We start from the raw sequence: 16,256 nt of genomic DNA, 5'->3' as shown, positions 1-16,256 counted from the left end.
CCATAATGGGAAGGAGGGGGCATCTGAAAACAGATAGTTGGGCAACTCCGTCTTTTAATATCAACTTATTTTATGAATGAATATTCAAGTATTAAATCTTGTTTTGATAACAGATCATTATTTCCATTTTGTCTCTCATACTTTAAGAAAAAAAGTTTTTGTATTATACGCCAATAAGTTAGCTAAGTAGTTAGCTTAGCAAGCTACTTAGCCAAAAAGTTAGCTTAGTACTTAGCTTAGCAAGCTATTTTACTAAATACTTAGCCAAGAAGTTAGCTAAGTAGTTAGCTTAGCAAGCTACTTAGCCAAAAAGTTAGCTAAGTAGTTAGCTTAGCAAGCTACCTAGCCAAAAAGTTAGCTTAGTAGTTAGCTTAGCAAGCTATTTTACTAAATACTTAGCCAAGAAGTTAGCTAAGTAGTTAGCTTAGCAAGCTACTTAGCTAAAAAATGGACATGGGTGATTTTTTACCCATGTTGTGCATTAGAAGAATAGTGACACAAAAAGGGATTTTATTTTTTTAAATTTTTAATTATTTATTTTTTTTAACCAAAAATCAGGTTTATTCCTATAAACATGTGAAAATGTTTACAACATTGACAGCTCACTCACATGGCATGTACATGTTGAAAACGAAAGTAAGTTTATTTTTATGTAACTTCCGTTTTTTTTAAGGTAACTTCATCCTCGTAACTACTTCACTTCCAGCATTTGCGTACAATTATTTACCGTTTAAACTGTCTTTTTATTTATTTTTTTATTTAAAAAAAAAATGAATAAAGGAAAACATAAAATTAGGATGTATGATGACCAAAAAAAAATAATTGAGGAAAACCTGGAATACTGAATGATGAAATTAATTTATTGCAAAGATATAGAACATAAAATCTCTGTCGGGTCACTTTAGACCATGTTGTGCGGCCTTCCTCTAGTTTTAGCTGCCACACTGGACGGGAGGAAACCCTCATTGTGTGTCGATGTAAACACACATGCACTGCCTCTCGAGATAAATTCATAAAAAAATAAAACTGGTCACCATAATGGGAAGGAGGGGGCATCTGAAAACAGATAGTTGTGCAACTCTTGCCCAACACTTCTCCATTTTAATCCCTCGTTAATCAGAAATATCTTAAGCAATAAACACGGTGGTTCAAGTGTAGACACACACAGACACCACATGCTCAGCACTTTCGTGTTTGTGCGACTCTGCAGAACATAAACAAAGCTACATACTTGTGCGGCGAGTGGCGGCGGAGCAGGCCCCGACTGGAGTAGGAGAAGGAGAAGAATGAGGGAAAAGTGCTGCACTAAGCCACTGATGTTCAAGTCTGCACTGGTTCCCCCAAAAACCAACAGCACCATTCAACAGCAACATGGAGACACACAGAGCCTCCTAATCCTGAACACTGAAACTGATCACAAGCACACAGACGACAGCCGATGATGGATCGCGGTTTGTGTGTGCATGCAACTCCTTTTGTTGTCATTTTATCTTTCCAGAGCGGACATTGTTCCCGGAACCAGGATTTACTAAGAACAGGTCGAATCCCAACACGTCCTGACGGGAGAGTCCCCCAAAAAGCAAGATTCTGCAACACCAAACTTCTAATGGGTCATAAAAGTGATGATTGAGAATGATTTTTTTTATGTCTATACATTGTTTATCTAAGAAAAAATCCTTCATTATATATCTTTAAAGCTTTGAACTCTAAAACATATCTTTGAAAACAACAATCACCATGCAAAATTGTCAAATATAAACTCATGCTATGCTAACAGTTTCCCCCCGCTTCCAGTCTTTGTGCTAAGCTACGCTACGAGGGTTTAATCCAAATGGAAAAGGACTAGGGCTGCAAGTAACACGTATTATTCCAATAAATCAATTAATTGTCCTTCAATTAATGTATTAATTCAATTACACCATTTTCCATAGCCAGAAACTGCAAAAACAGAAATATTGTTAGATTTTTCAACAGTCTTTGACTTGGTTATGGAAACGTTCATCATACATGATTTGTTCAAAGCTTTATAATACAAGTCTCAAATAAAATTGTTCCCGGGACCAGGATTTACTAAGAACTGGTCGAATCCCAACACGTTCTGACGGGAGAGTCCCACAAAACGAAACAAGAGCTTTGATAACCAAATGAGGACAAAACTTTGAGCATTTGTTGTTTTGTGCTAAGCTACGCTAACAGTTTCCCCCTGCTTCCAGTCTTTGTGCTAAGCTATGCTAACAGTTTCCCCCCACTTCTAGTCTTTGTGCTAAGCTACGCTAACAGTTTCCCCCCGCTTCCAGTCTTTGTGCTAAGCTATGCTAACAGTTTCCCCTCACTTCCAGTCTTTGTGCTAAGCTGCGCTAACAGTTTCCCCCCCGCTTCCAGTCTTTGTGCTAAGCAACAGCTTTTATAATCAAATGAGGACAAAACTTTGAGCATTTGTTGGTTGTATCAGTCTTCTATAACAATAATAAATTGAATACGTTTTGTGATATTGCACTGTTGACAAAGTAAGCAAATGAAAGGTTGATTGATAGTGAGAATAAAAATGTATTGCAGCTCTAACAAGAAAACGGCAAAGTACATTTTTGTCCTAGATGAAAACTGGATATACACACACACAAGCGTAAGTGGCACCACAGCAGTGCTTGGCAACCCATTTACTTCACATTATCACTCTGTCAAAAGCAGCTGACACACACACACACACACACACTATCAAGCACACACACACACACACCTCATCTTCACTCGAGTTGACAGTATTTGTCCTTTGGAGACTCCAGTCTGTTTTAAATCCCCTCTTTATCTAATTACTCTCCTTCAGGTTATTATCATCATATCTCATGTGTGTGATCACACACACACGTATTGCTTTAATGGGGCTGAATCACAGGCGGTATGGTAATTACCATGATGACTAGTTTTGTAATGGAGAAATTCTCACTAAGTGACTCATGTTAATGTATTTGAATTTCAGCTTTACCTCCCACTTTTCACTACAAATACCAAGACAAACATTTGTCATCCGCCCTGCGATTATGAAAAGAAAATGGAGCGACAAGACAATCAAGAGTTTCTCAACCTGCACTGTATGGATTTAAGTTGAGCACATAGATAAACTAAGGTGTGACCAGGTTGACTGATAGTGAAATATTCTCAGCTTTCATTTTTCACTAAAGATTTTCTGAGCATGGTGGTAAACACCTCTGCATTAAGGAAACAAGACAGTAAAATTACATTTATTTATTCTTAAACAGACCAGTCCAATATGAAAGGATAAAAGCCTGATGAGTCGTTCATTATCAGAAATAAATGGATGACAGGGACTCCAGAACTGACCTCCCCTTGGAAGATTGACTACACGGAGGCCATTTATTCCCAATTATGGAAACCTCAAAAGGGCATTAACCCTCATATACCATTGCCACTTGCTAAACAAAAAACAAAAAAAGACTATTCACTTATTTTAGCAATTAAAATTAAAGGTTTTTCACAAAGCAACAAGTCCGTTTCCCCTTGTAACACCCGAGGGTGCCTGGAACAACCATTCCCATCTCATAAGCTTCTTATTCATTAAAACGTTATTCACTAATTCAGTAAATAGGACGAACCTGAGATATTACTTAAACAGGAGACATTTCTAGTTGGCTCAGTTCAAAAAACCCTTTGCCTCAGATTTTAGCCACAAAGCTAACATATTCTAACAGAATTAGAGTTATTATTTAGTCAATAACATGACATATGGTTGGTAAACAGTGATTATTATTCGACGGTATGTTTAAGACTAGCCAGCCGTCATGGTCTCCAAATCAAAATCAAGATTTTCAAGGACAAATGAAACGGTCACCCAGACCATGGTATTACAAATATATGCAATAAATGCTACCAACTGATGTATTCTACCAAAGTTAGCGTAATGCTAATGATTTACTGCAGTCTTTTGACAGGTTTTAAATACAATACTTTAAAGAAATAGTTTTGATTTTGGGAATGTGTTTTTTTAGCTTTCTTGCCTAGAGTTAGATGTTCAGAAAATGGAAAGTAATCTTGTGTCTTTACTGCAAATATAAAGCCGTCAACCATTAGTCTACTGTAACACTTTTAAAATTAGGAATTAAACAATATTTCAAAATGAAATGTGATCGATAGAGTTGCTTGCAGTTGGTATTTGCTCCCTTTGGCTAAAATAACCAGCTAATCTGCTGCAGCTTCAGATTTAGCCTACAAATGTAACGCTAAAAGCTAATAATGAACTCTCATCTTTTGACAGATTTTTACATAAAATACTTCAAAGAAATAATTTTTAATATAGGGAAATGTTCTTGGCAGCTTTCGCGTTGAGAATGATATGTTTAGATTGATACACATCTTGTGTCTTTACTGTAAATATGAAGCTGTTAGCTATTAGCCTACTGTAGCTAAGCACAAAAGCTTAAAACCGGGAAAATGCTAGCATGGCTTAAGTTAAAAGTAATAAATTCTGGCACATAACCAATAAAATCATGTTTTATTTTGTACAGATTAAACAAACAATGTAATGTTTTAAATTTGTGAACTTTAAAGAGGTGCTAGCAGGTGGAATATGCTACCTTTGGCTAGCTAACCAGCTTCAGATTTAGCCTACAGACATACAAACAGCATCAATCTTCTCATCCAAGTCTCGGCAGAAATAAGGGATTTCCCCTAGAAACTGAACTATGTATTTTATAAACCCATAACCAAAAGCATGTTGGTGTAGTAAAACATTAGCTATTAGCAACACAAGCCATCTGATTTCTGCTTTGAGGCCAAAACAGATCCAAATATACAAGACTTCACTTTCCAAACTGGGATGCTGTGGAAGCTTTTAAAAACAATGTTGTGAGATTTCCATGTTCATGTAAATTATGGAGAAGGGCCAAATGAGAACCAAATCCGATAAGAGGCCAGTTCCTGCGTTTCCTTGTTCTTAGACAGCAGGTGTTATTTCTGCATTAGCAAATATACAGATGACTTATCAGAGCGGAAAAACAGCTGGAAGATGACGCAGGATCACAATTAGAATCAATCCAACATGTTTTGTTTTTTTTTAAAAACCTGCAGCAACAGAGAGAAAAAAATTAATTAAATTACTTCCTGCACTATTAAATAAGCAGTTTATGGTGAAATGGCTTTGTGATTGAAGGCTTTTATTACTTTCGAGCCTTTAGGTTCATGGTTCAGGAAAACGAAAACAAAAGCAGGAGTCTTGCACAAGGGCAAAGACACACGCACAGAACTTTCCTTTGAAGAATATTAAAAAGGAAAATGAAAACCAGCACCTGAAGGATTTGTTGACACATGTGCTCCCTGTTTTTTTTCCCCAGGTTGCACAATTGCACATTGGAGAGGTGAATGGCTGGCTGTCTGCCTCCATTGATCTGCACTGAGGACTAAAGCTCAACAACAGCACACACACGGCAAGAGGCCAGAGCCTTTTTGTAGACAAGTGCAAGACATCCATTTCAAAGCCTGAATGCAAGTTAATGCACCATATGCATTTTAGTGACTGCTAAATTTAATAAACAAAACATCCAAGAGGGTTTTTTTTTCTCCTGCAGAGCGGTTGGAGCTGAAACCAGCATACAGGAACAACTGTTCAATCAGCCATGTCAGCAAAGTTTTAAATGTGACTGATAGCGGCGGTAACAATTTTGCATTTATATGGCGATATCAAAAGGGCAAGCGGTTTCAAACTAAGTGCCAACTTGACAAACTGGCAGTAAACATGGTGACATTTGCATGTTCATTGGCCATTCAAAGGGCAACGCTGAGGGAGTGGCTTTCAGAGTGCAGCACAAAGCTGCTACCAAGAGGAGCCACAACGCAGAAAGTCTCATTTAATGAGGCGAGGGTCGACTTTTTAAAATCTGATTGTTGAGAGTGCACATTACAATTAGAGCTTTGGAGCTCAAGTTGATTGGATTTAAATGTCTCAGCACTACAAGGTTTAAATTTGTTGCTATGACTCAATGTTGTGACTCCACAATGCTGCCAGTTTTCTTGTTTATTTACTCGTCTTGCCAAACATTTGGCCCATCCCATATGTGATTACAAGACAACGCTGTGTGTCTGGTCCTGCGGTCACCTAAACACAAAGTAGAGCTGAAACAATTAGTCAATGAATCCATTAGTTCATAAACAGAAAATTTACATTAATCAATTTTCTAACCACACCTAATTAACTCTATGGAGTCTTGGGCTATTTTATCCATTTTTGAAAACCTTTTCATGTCTTTTTGTGTCTCTTTTTTGGTCATTTTGTGTCTTTTTTTTTAGTAATTTTGTGTCTTTTTTGGTCATTTTTGTGCCTTTTTTTGACGTCATGAAGAAGTCGTGCTCCGGCGCTTTCGTGGACTCCAGAAGGTAAATTAAAATAAGACAATGTCCTGCTTTTTTTCCCACTTTCTATGGATGTAAATTAGATATGTGTAATTTTTTGAACATTAAAAAAAAAAAATCAGTTCAACATGCCAACTTTGGCTCTGAAAAATGAAATAAATTATATATAATGTAAATAATTGCAGCCCTAATACAAAGTCAAAGAAAAAAAATACAGAAGTCATAGCATTTCATGTACACACTGCCATGTGATTTCAGGTGTTAAAATATATCTTAGCGCAACAGTTTGTATGATATCTTACAAAATATGACATTTGTATTTGATGATGTTAAACAACTGTAGCTTGAAACAAGTGGTGAATGTTTTTTTTAGGTTTAGGAAAAAAACATTAAAAGTGAAAGTAAGCACTTCCATAAACTAAGTGACGTAGTTACATCTGCAGGTTAACTCAAGAAACGTTCACACATGTGATTATCTATAGTCAGATTGCACAAGAAATACAGTAAGAATTTCAAGCATTTTCAAGCACTTTATCCAGAATCCAAGCACTTTTTCAAACATTTTCAAGGATTTCAAGCATCCGTATGAACCCTGAATCGATCATTGATTAATTATTCCCCTCCCTAGTCGCCACTTTGCAACAAACATCTATATTGGTCGAAATAAGCTTCCTGGCTCATGATTATGTGGGTTATATAGAAATTCTAGTGCATTACGTTTTGTAGAAGTTAGTTCAAATCTGTGAATGAAAACAGCCCGTCATGTCACATGCATTTATGTACAAAACCGTCAAATAACTTCTGCACAAAACTGCAGAAGAAACCAATTTCGTATGCTATTTGATAAATGATTTTCACCTCATTATGCAGCTTTCTCTACTGTCCATCAAATCCATCAATAAGACTGATTTTTCATTGCAGGTTTGGGGAGAATATTTTCATATATACATTTAAAAAAAATATTTGTATGCATGCAGGTTTGGGGAGAATATTTTCATAATCTAATAATACATTTTTAAAAGCTAAACACACACAGACTTCTATATTGGTCGTAATAAGCTTCCTGGCTCATGATTATGTGGATTATATAGAAATTCTAGTGCATTACGTTTTGTAGAAGTTAGTTCAAATCTGTGAATGAAAACAGCCCATCATATCACGTGCATTTATGTACAAAAGCTTCAAATAACTTCTGCACAAAACTGCAGAAGAAACCAATTTTGTATCCCATTAGATAAATGATTTTCACCTCATTATGCAGCTTTCTCTACTGTCCATCAAATCCATCAATAAGACAGATTTTTCATTGGTAGATACAAGGTGCCATTATATGCACATCATGCATTCAGATACACAAAGATCAAACAAGAACCTGGATCGAGGAAGCAGGAACTGGGTTAGAAAGAATACACAGCGCTCCTGCTGTAGTGAGCCTTGGCAGGTCGCCCACACTGATACAAAAGGAGCTCCTAATGATCTCTTATTAATAACACAGCCAGTTGCACCTCTTAAATAAATTTAATCTGCATGTATTACTGTTGAAAGTGAAGTTAAGGCTTCCTTAATCACACAACTGATCGCTACAATTCCTGCAACATGAGCTCTGCAGAACAGACGGCCACCTTTGTTTGAAGCAGACATAAATTGCCCAAAATTCCCCTAAAAAAAAAAAAAAAAAATCCAGATATGAACATGTTGAAACTTGCAGAGAAACACATTAAAACTCAAACAGCCGTTACACAACATTACACTTCTAGCAGTTCCCCAACATGCTCAATGTGATTATTGTCAACATTTTAACAATTATTATTTTAAGGGCTGCAAATGCAAACAGGGATATATATAACTATTTATTATATATATCCCGTTTATTTATAATTAATAAATTAATCTAAAACTATGCCAATTCAACTTGTAAACATTAAGCAAGTTTCCTTATTAAACTAAACGATTAACTGATTTTTTTAACTGTTTATTTATAAGACAATATATTCAAAACTGTACAGGACATCCTGCAATAAATTACTTTAAAGACAGTTCATACATCTACAGTGAAATTATGTTAGATTTATTAATAACATGGTGTTCTGTGCTCCTGCATGTAATCCTGAAAATTCATAATTTCATAATTTAATTTAAAACATTTTTAAATATTTATGTGCATGCAGGTTTGGGGAGAATATATTTAATTTTTCATATAATTTAATTTATTTTTATATATATATATTTGTGTGCATGCAGGTTTGGGGAGAATATTTTCATAATCGAATAATATATTTTTAAAAGCTAAACACACACACACAGACTTTTGATTAAGTTTTAAGGTACATCTTTAAAAGGCTCTTTTCAGATCTTGGTTGTTATTAATCAACTTTATATTTAACTGGATGAATCAGATGTCTGAATCTGAAGTCATCTTGCCTCCCAAGACGTCCGTCTTTAACCAAACAGCAATCAAGAAACAGATTTTAAACTAAAAACTGCTTATTCTGAGTTTTTAAAATTGGTTTTAATCACCAGCTCTGTTTGTTTTGGAGAGGAGGAGACCTCTGTGGATAATTTGGCTCCTGATAATACTTCTAAACAACCAGGAGAAGCCAAATGCAATGACGGCAAGAACTCCCATGATGCAATGCGACGTCACAAAGTCACCAAACTCAATATTTGTTTATTGTTGTTTGGATAAAGAGACCGCTAGCTGCAGAAAATGACATACTGTGCATTTAAATGAGGGAATAATCAACAGATGAATCCATAATTAAGATCTATAATGCTCAAGATGAAGCATGTTGAGCTCCTTCATCCTTGAATGAATCTCAAACAACATAGAAGTTAACCCTCTGAAGGCCGAGCCATTTCAAGGTTGTTGGTTTTTCTTTTTTGCCGTTTTTACATCTTAGTCAGTGTGGCCTTGTATTTTACTGCAATATATAAAAATCATGCAGCTCTATGGAATCAGCACAATCATGGATATAAATGGGAAAAACCCAAATATGTATTTTGTGCAAAACAGTTGTGACATAAATCATAAAAAATGAAAAAAATGCAAGTTGAATTTCTCTGATAAATCATTTTTTAAAATTGGAATAAAATGGAATTTATATATACAGACACGATACTTTTCCAAATGCCCACAAGTGTCATGAATATTTGGGGAAGAAATTCTGTCTCAACATGTTATACATATTGAACTATATGCATTTTTACAGCCTCTCCTGTCCTCTCCTCTCAGCTCTGTGTAAACAGCCTCTCCTGTCCTCTCCTCTCAGCTCTGTGTAAACAGCCTCTCCTGTCTTCTCCTCTCAGCTCTGTGTAAACAGATTCTCAGTGAATATTTGTCATGTGACCGTTTGTCTCAGCAGAATCAATCATGTCTTCAGTGTCTCTGAGGAGCAGAATTTAATGTTTTTAACAGGATCTAGTTATTACAAACGCTTTATTTTTTTTATAAAAATACGAGCAGAATTTCTCCGAAAAATCATCATGTATTTTTTTTAAATACATGATACTTTTCCACACTTTTCCCACAAGTGTCATGAATATTTGGGGAAAAAAATTGGGTCTCCATATGCTATACATATTGAAATATTTAAATTTTTACAACCTCTGCATATGAATTCTCCTGTCCTCTCCTCTCTGATCTGTGTAAGTAGCCCGTCTTATATTCAGTGAATATTTGTGTGATTAACATTCATGTTTTCTCCCATAAAAACGAACCTCATGAGCATGTAATATAAGTTCACATCTCATTTTTGGTGATTTTTGATGAGCCATGAAAAAATACTAGTTGAATTTCTCCGAAAAATCATTATTTAAAAATTGGAATTATATATATATATATATATATATATATATATATATATATACATACACACACACACACACACACACACACACACACAATACTTTTCCAAATGCCCAAAGTGTCATGAATAGTGGGGGAAAAAAATTGGGTCTCCATATGTTACACATATTGAAATATTTACATTTTTACAACCTCTACAAATGAATTCTCCTGTCCTCTCCTCTCTGATCTGTGTAAGTAGCCTGTCTTATATTCAGTGAATATTGCTTATTATACTACTAGAGTGATAAGAAAATAAATAAATAAAATAAATAATAATACACATTTATTTAACATTTAGTGGCTATATATAGAGAGAAAATCTCTTATTTGAAGAGCTGAGTACCAGGGGAGAGGCCTAGAGAAGGATTTTTTACTTCAGCCTACTCCCTTTTTTTTCGGACCAAAACGATAGAAGGAAATGCGTATTGAATATTAAGTTAACTGGTTCTATCTTATTACTTACTACGGGGCAGATGCATGTATATGTATAGGTCTATATAAAAAAAATGAATATTTGTGTGATTAATATCCATGTTTTTTCCCATAAAAACGAACCTCATGACCATGTATACAAGTTCATGTCTCAAAGTGGTGCAGTTAGCTGCCGGCCAGCTTCCCTCTGTTCTGTTATCTGTCACACCATCACTCTGATCTGTATGTGGCAACTCATCGTTAATGAGGCGAGCCTCAGAATTAGCCTCTGTGCAAGTGAAGAGCGGCGTGACGAGAGAGGGGGCGGCTGGTCCGATCAGAGATACGGTTACCAGATCTACCTGCCCTGACCGGATCAGCTTACACACCAATAACACACTGTGTCCACCTCACACAGCATGTGGGTCAGTGCAGACACGTGCATCACACGGGACAGTGAGGTGTAAGTTTCCACCATGACGCCATGCTTCCAAAAAAACACTCCATCACCAACTTCCTCCTGCAATTATGCAGCATCGTGCATCTTCTTCCTCTCGGTGTGTGGGTTAGGATGCACTGGTTGCCATAGAGCAGGGGTCTCAAACTCACAAAAATATACTGTAATATTTAATGGTAGAATCTTGAATTTATGCAGCATTTATAAAAGTATTTTCTTGTCAAATATATGGCAGAACAGTGTTTCTTTTGGTTCGAAAAACGTTTTATTTTTTACGGTAAAATATGGAATAAAACGGCAATCTTAAATGTGAAAACCACAAGGATTTGATATATTTTATTCCAGAATGGGTCATTGATATCTAAATCATGGGTCTCAAACTCGTGGCCCGCGGGCCAATTGTGGCCCTCATGACGATATTTTGTGACCCCCACCTTGATATGAAAGTTTAATGTGAGTTTTATATGAATGGCACTTTACCGTGTTGTGTGTGGAAGGTCCCTTTAATTACTTTTTTTGTGTTTTTTTTTAGTCATTTTGTGTCTTTTTTTTTTTTTAATTTTGTGTATTTTTTAGTAATTTTGTGTCTTTTTTTTTAGTCATTTTGTGTATTTTTTTGTAATTTTGTGTCTTTTTTTAAATAATTTTGTGTCTTTTCTGGTCATTTTGTGTCTTTTTTTAAAGTAATTTAGTTTTTTTCTGTCATTTTGTGTCTCCTTTTGGTCATTTTGATACTGCCTCCAGCGGCCCCCAGGTAGTTTGAGTTTGAGACCCCTGCCATAGACTCTTTGATAGATGCTGAGGGACCAACTCACTCAAAAAAAAAAGTTAATCTCTGTTGAGTCAAATCAGCTTAAATATAACAATAAAAGCATCAACTTTCACTTTGTGCAGCCGTGAAGACCTGGAGGATGTGACGAGCCTCCAAGCATGACTAAAGTTGTGAGAAGTGAGTCATAAAATAAAAGAAGGAGCTTTCTCTCACCTTGAACACCTCGGAGAAGAAGCCCATGCCGATCTTCTCCCGGCTGAAGTCGTCCAGGCGGGCCAGGCTGGACACGGCGCTGCGCAGGGCCCGGTACGAGGACGGTCTGATCCGGTTGGTGCCGTGGACGCTGTGCATCGGCGGCTCCGCGTCTCCCTCCTGCTCCGGCTCGACCCTCTCCGTCCCCATCTCCATCTCGGACGCCCCGGGAAGAGAAGGAGGAGGAGGAGGCGGGAGGAGGACTTGGGACGTGGTGTGCGTGGTTTAAAATCCAGCCCGACTACTGTTTACATGTCCCATGTCCGCTCCAAGGCCACAGCGCTGCGCCTCTCCACACACACACAGAGGGGAGGGATGGTAAAAGTCTGTGGGGAAACCAAATGTCGCAGCTGTGGGCAGCCAGCGACCGGTTTAAGGCCTAATTCCTCTGTCAAATTCTTGCACACGTCCGGAACAGTCTAACAAACTGCGCAGCTGCAGCGTTGCATCCTGCAGAGTCAGTGCGCAGTTTGGGTGAAGTCCCTCATGCCGTGCAGCAGGGACGAGGATGTCTAAACAGGATTTCTAAACTGCGCAGGCTACTATTCTACTCCTGCTGCTGCTGCTGTCTTGGCAGCGGCGTCTCTCTCTCTCTCTCTCTCTCTCTCTCTCTCTCTCTCTCTTGGTTTCCTTAACTCTGCTCCTCCTGCAGTGGAAAAGGCCGGGGCTCCCCTTTTCCGGATCCACCAATTGAATCCCGGGCTTCCAGTGCGCACAGACCAGCCTCAGTGACGCTGCAGCCTATTAAAGCTAGAGAGGGGGGCGGAAACAGGGGCGTTAATTCACTAAATCTTAAAGTGTGTGTGCATGTGATGTGACTGAGCTGACACTAAAACTCACGCATCGAGTCAAACTACAAGAGTTATTGGCGATCATTTGCTCCGTGCATGCTGCAAATTCTTATCTGACGAATGCTCGATTAATGCATGATGACGCTCTCAATTTGTGTTTTATCTGCATGTGACATGTCACCTCAATAAACACATGATGGATATCGTAAATAAGGCTGTTTGTTATCTGCCCTGCAGTGATAACAGCCGCGGATGCAGCAAGATATCGCCTCCCGCTGTGACTGCGTGCACTTTGCACGCACAGGACGCGCGTTAAAACCTGATCCAATCACCCGGACACAATCCGAGGCTGCACTAGTGGTCGCACGGTCACATCGGGGGTCTCTGGCTGCACGCGCCGCCTCGCAGGAGCCTCCGGATGCTCTGCAGGAACCTGCGTGCCGCGGTGCTCCCCACAGCCGGACTGCGGCTGGTAAATTATGGATGCAGAACTGAGTTTGTTGGAGGCTCGTCTGTCACGGACTCGGACTCGTTTCTCATACACATAATTCAGCTTCATGGCTCAAAGTGAAAAACGCTGACGCACTAGAGAGCGAGCGGGGGGCGCGTGTTCGCCCGCAGAGGAGGATCCGACTTACCTGGCCTTCTCCCGGACACACAACCTCCACATGCGCCGGTGTCCTCTGTGAGATCCCCCTCGAGTCCAGATCAGCCGCGGAGTCCGGTTACCGGAGCTTTATTTTACTAATTAATCATCTTTACACACACACACACACACACAGTAACACACACACATACAGGAGCTCCTGTGGTTTCGTTTTACGTGCCCGGCGCTGCGTGCCTCGCTGTGGGTTTGGTTGCATGAAGGAAGAGAAGCGGTGACTTACTTTTTATTGGAGGCGGCAAAGAGGGGCGGGGCCTCACGTGATCACCGCGAAAAAACCGCACCTGTGGGGGCGTTTGAACCCGCCCACTTCTCACCTTTAGGCTTTTTTTTTTATTCACAATAACAATCTACAATATATGCAGTATTTATTTATCCATCTATTGTATTGTATTGTATTGTTATTAATTATGTGTATTTTTGCTGTTTCTTTTCTATCTTTTTGTACGGTGTCCTTGAGTGCCAAGATAGATAGATAGATAGACAGATAGATAGATAGATAGATAGATAGATAGATAGATAGATAGATAGATAGATAGATAGATAGATAGATAGATAGATAGATATCTTCACATCTTATGAGTCCTTATTCTGATGTGTCTTTTATTTATTTAAAGATATAAGACGGAATCAGTACAGTTCATATGCCATAAACTCACTTTTTTAAATCTAGTGGTGCATGTCTATGGAGTCATAGGAGTGCCATAATTTAAAAAGAAAACTGTAAAAGAATAATAAAAATTAATGTGGAAATATACAGAGGAATAAATATAAGAATAGAATAGAAAATAATAAATATGTAAATGGGAAATGTTGAAGTATAAAGGGAAATGAATACATTTTGAAATAATAAATCATGTACATTTTTTTTTCATTTTCTCATATATATATATGTATATATATATATATATATATATATATATATATAATTACAAAAAGACTAGATAAAAGAATAGGGAACATAGAAGGATACAAAATAAATCATTCATAATATTATGTAAAATCAATTACATCTTAAAATATACATGTGTCATTTATATGCAATAAATAAATAAATAAATGTTTTTTAAAAGAAAATAATTAACAAATTAAATGTATTTATTTTTTAAAACGTATTTATTCCTTTTCATATTTATTTTCTTTTTATTTTACAGGTTTTTTTAATGATACTTGTGATATTGTGATATGCAGGAGAATTTTTAATGAAGTTCTTCTTTTTGGGACCCTGTGACAAAAAAAATAATTAATAATCTTTTTGGGCCCTGTTGATCCCCCACATTGTCCTCTATGCACCATCTCACCTCCCAGTTCCCATTAGATAAAGCGCACAAAGAAGAGCTTGATAAAAAGCCCAGAAACCTGTCAATACTTGTTGTGATTTGACTCAACACAACTCTAATTAGCTCTGCTGCTCCTCGAGCAAAGTAAAGAAAAACATCGATAGAAAATCATTTGTCCCTCTTGCTATAAAACACTTTAATCAGTAAGGACCGCCACTCTTTGAAGCCAGCCTTTTATATTCAGTTTTCACATCCAGTACCTGCATGGTGCTAATGCAGCTTCTATTGTTCTTATGTAAATGTGTTTTAATGTATCGTGTCTGGACTTGATATATGTTCTAAGGGTGCCATATTTAATAAGAAGTTCTTGCACATGCAAAGGGAAAAGAACATTTCCACCTTTCTTCACAGAAAAGAGTAGAAAATAAAGTGTTTCCTATTCTATTCAACTCATATGCACCAAACAAGAACTGAATGTTCTCTTTCAATGGTCTTTTTAAGGCATGTATAAGACAGACACTGTACAGGAAGAACATTTTTGATTTTTTTGTACAACATCCACCTATATGTATATATATATATATATATATATATATATATATATATATATATATATATATATATCCACCTATATATATTTATATATAGGTGGATATATCTATAAATAGATAGATAAGTAAATAATAGAAAATAATAATAATAATAAAAAATAAATGAAATGAAATGAAAAAAATCAAATCAAATTTACTCAGGGGGGTACTCAGAAATTATTATTGAGGGCCTCTCATAAAATACCAAGAAGGGGACAAGAACTGAATGTTAATTATTCAACTGCGTCACATTGTAGCACAAAGCTGTCCTCCCCCAAAAATAAACCCATTAGTGGTCGTAGTAATCATGAAGGACGTCAAGGTGGAAGTGACTTTGTAAAAGCAGAGGTGGAGCGAGGACTATAAGGAGTATAAAGAGAGACAAAGCTCCACTTAGGGAGGGTCAGAGGGTCAAACCAACAGGACTTCATCAAAAACAAAAGTCAATATTGTTATTTGAAGCTAAGTTACTTCTGCGCATGAACCACCTCACCTCAGATGAGCCGTGTTTCATTTAAACCAGGGGTCTCAAACTCAAATTACCTGGGGGCCGCTGGAGGCAGTATCAAAATGACCAAAAAAAGAGACAAAATTACTAAAAAAAGACACAAAATGACTAAAAAAAGACACAAAATGACTCAAAGAAGAAACAAAATGACTTAAAAAAGACACAACATCACTGAAAAAACACTAAATGACAAAAAAAAAGACACAAAATGAAAAAAAGACACAAAATTAAAAAAAGACACAAAATTAAAAAAAAAGACACATTCTTGGTATTGACCCGTAGTGGAAATAGCCTTATGGTTAGGTACTTTTAAAAACTTTTTAA

General features: G+C 37.1%; 1 protein-coding gene across 1 annotated transcript in view; it reads right to left on the bottom strand.

Annotated features, from left to right (window-relative positions):
* tesk1b (testis associated actin remodelling kinase 1b) overlaps positions 1-13,738 on the bottom strand; it is a 55,306-nt gene extending 41,568 nt beyond the window's left edge. Inside the window, 2 exon segments of the mRNA XM_059354220.1 lie at positions 12,061-12,849; positions 13,529-13,738. Of these exon segments, the coding sequence (XP_059210203.1) occupies positions 12,061-12,255 (195 nt within the window). The 5' untranslated portion in view covers positions 12,256-12,849; positions 13,529-13,738.
* Between the last annotated feature and the right edge of the window lie 2,518 nt (positions 13,739-16,256).

Source organism: Centropristis striata, chromosome 17 (genome assembly GCF_030273125.1).
Source record: "Centropristis striata isolate RG_2023a ecotype Rhode Island chromosome 17, C.striata_1.0, whole genome shotgun sequence".
Classification (NCBI taxonomy): Eukaryota; Metazoa; Chordata; class Actinopteri; order Perciformes; family Serranidae; genus Centropristis; species Centropristis striata.
The sequence above is the reverse complement of the archived record's forward strand: the minus strand, read 5'-3'. Positions and strand labels throughout refer to the sequence as shown.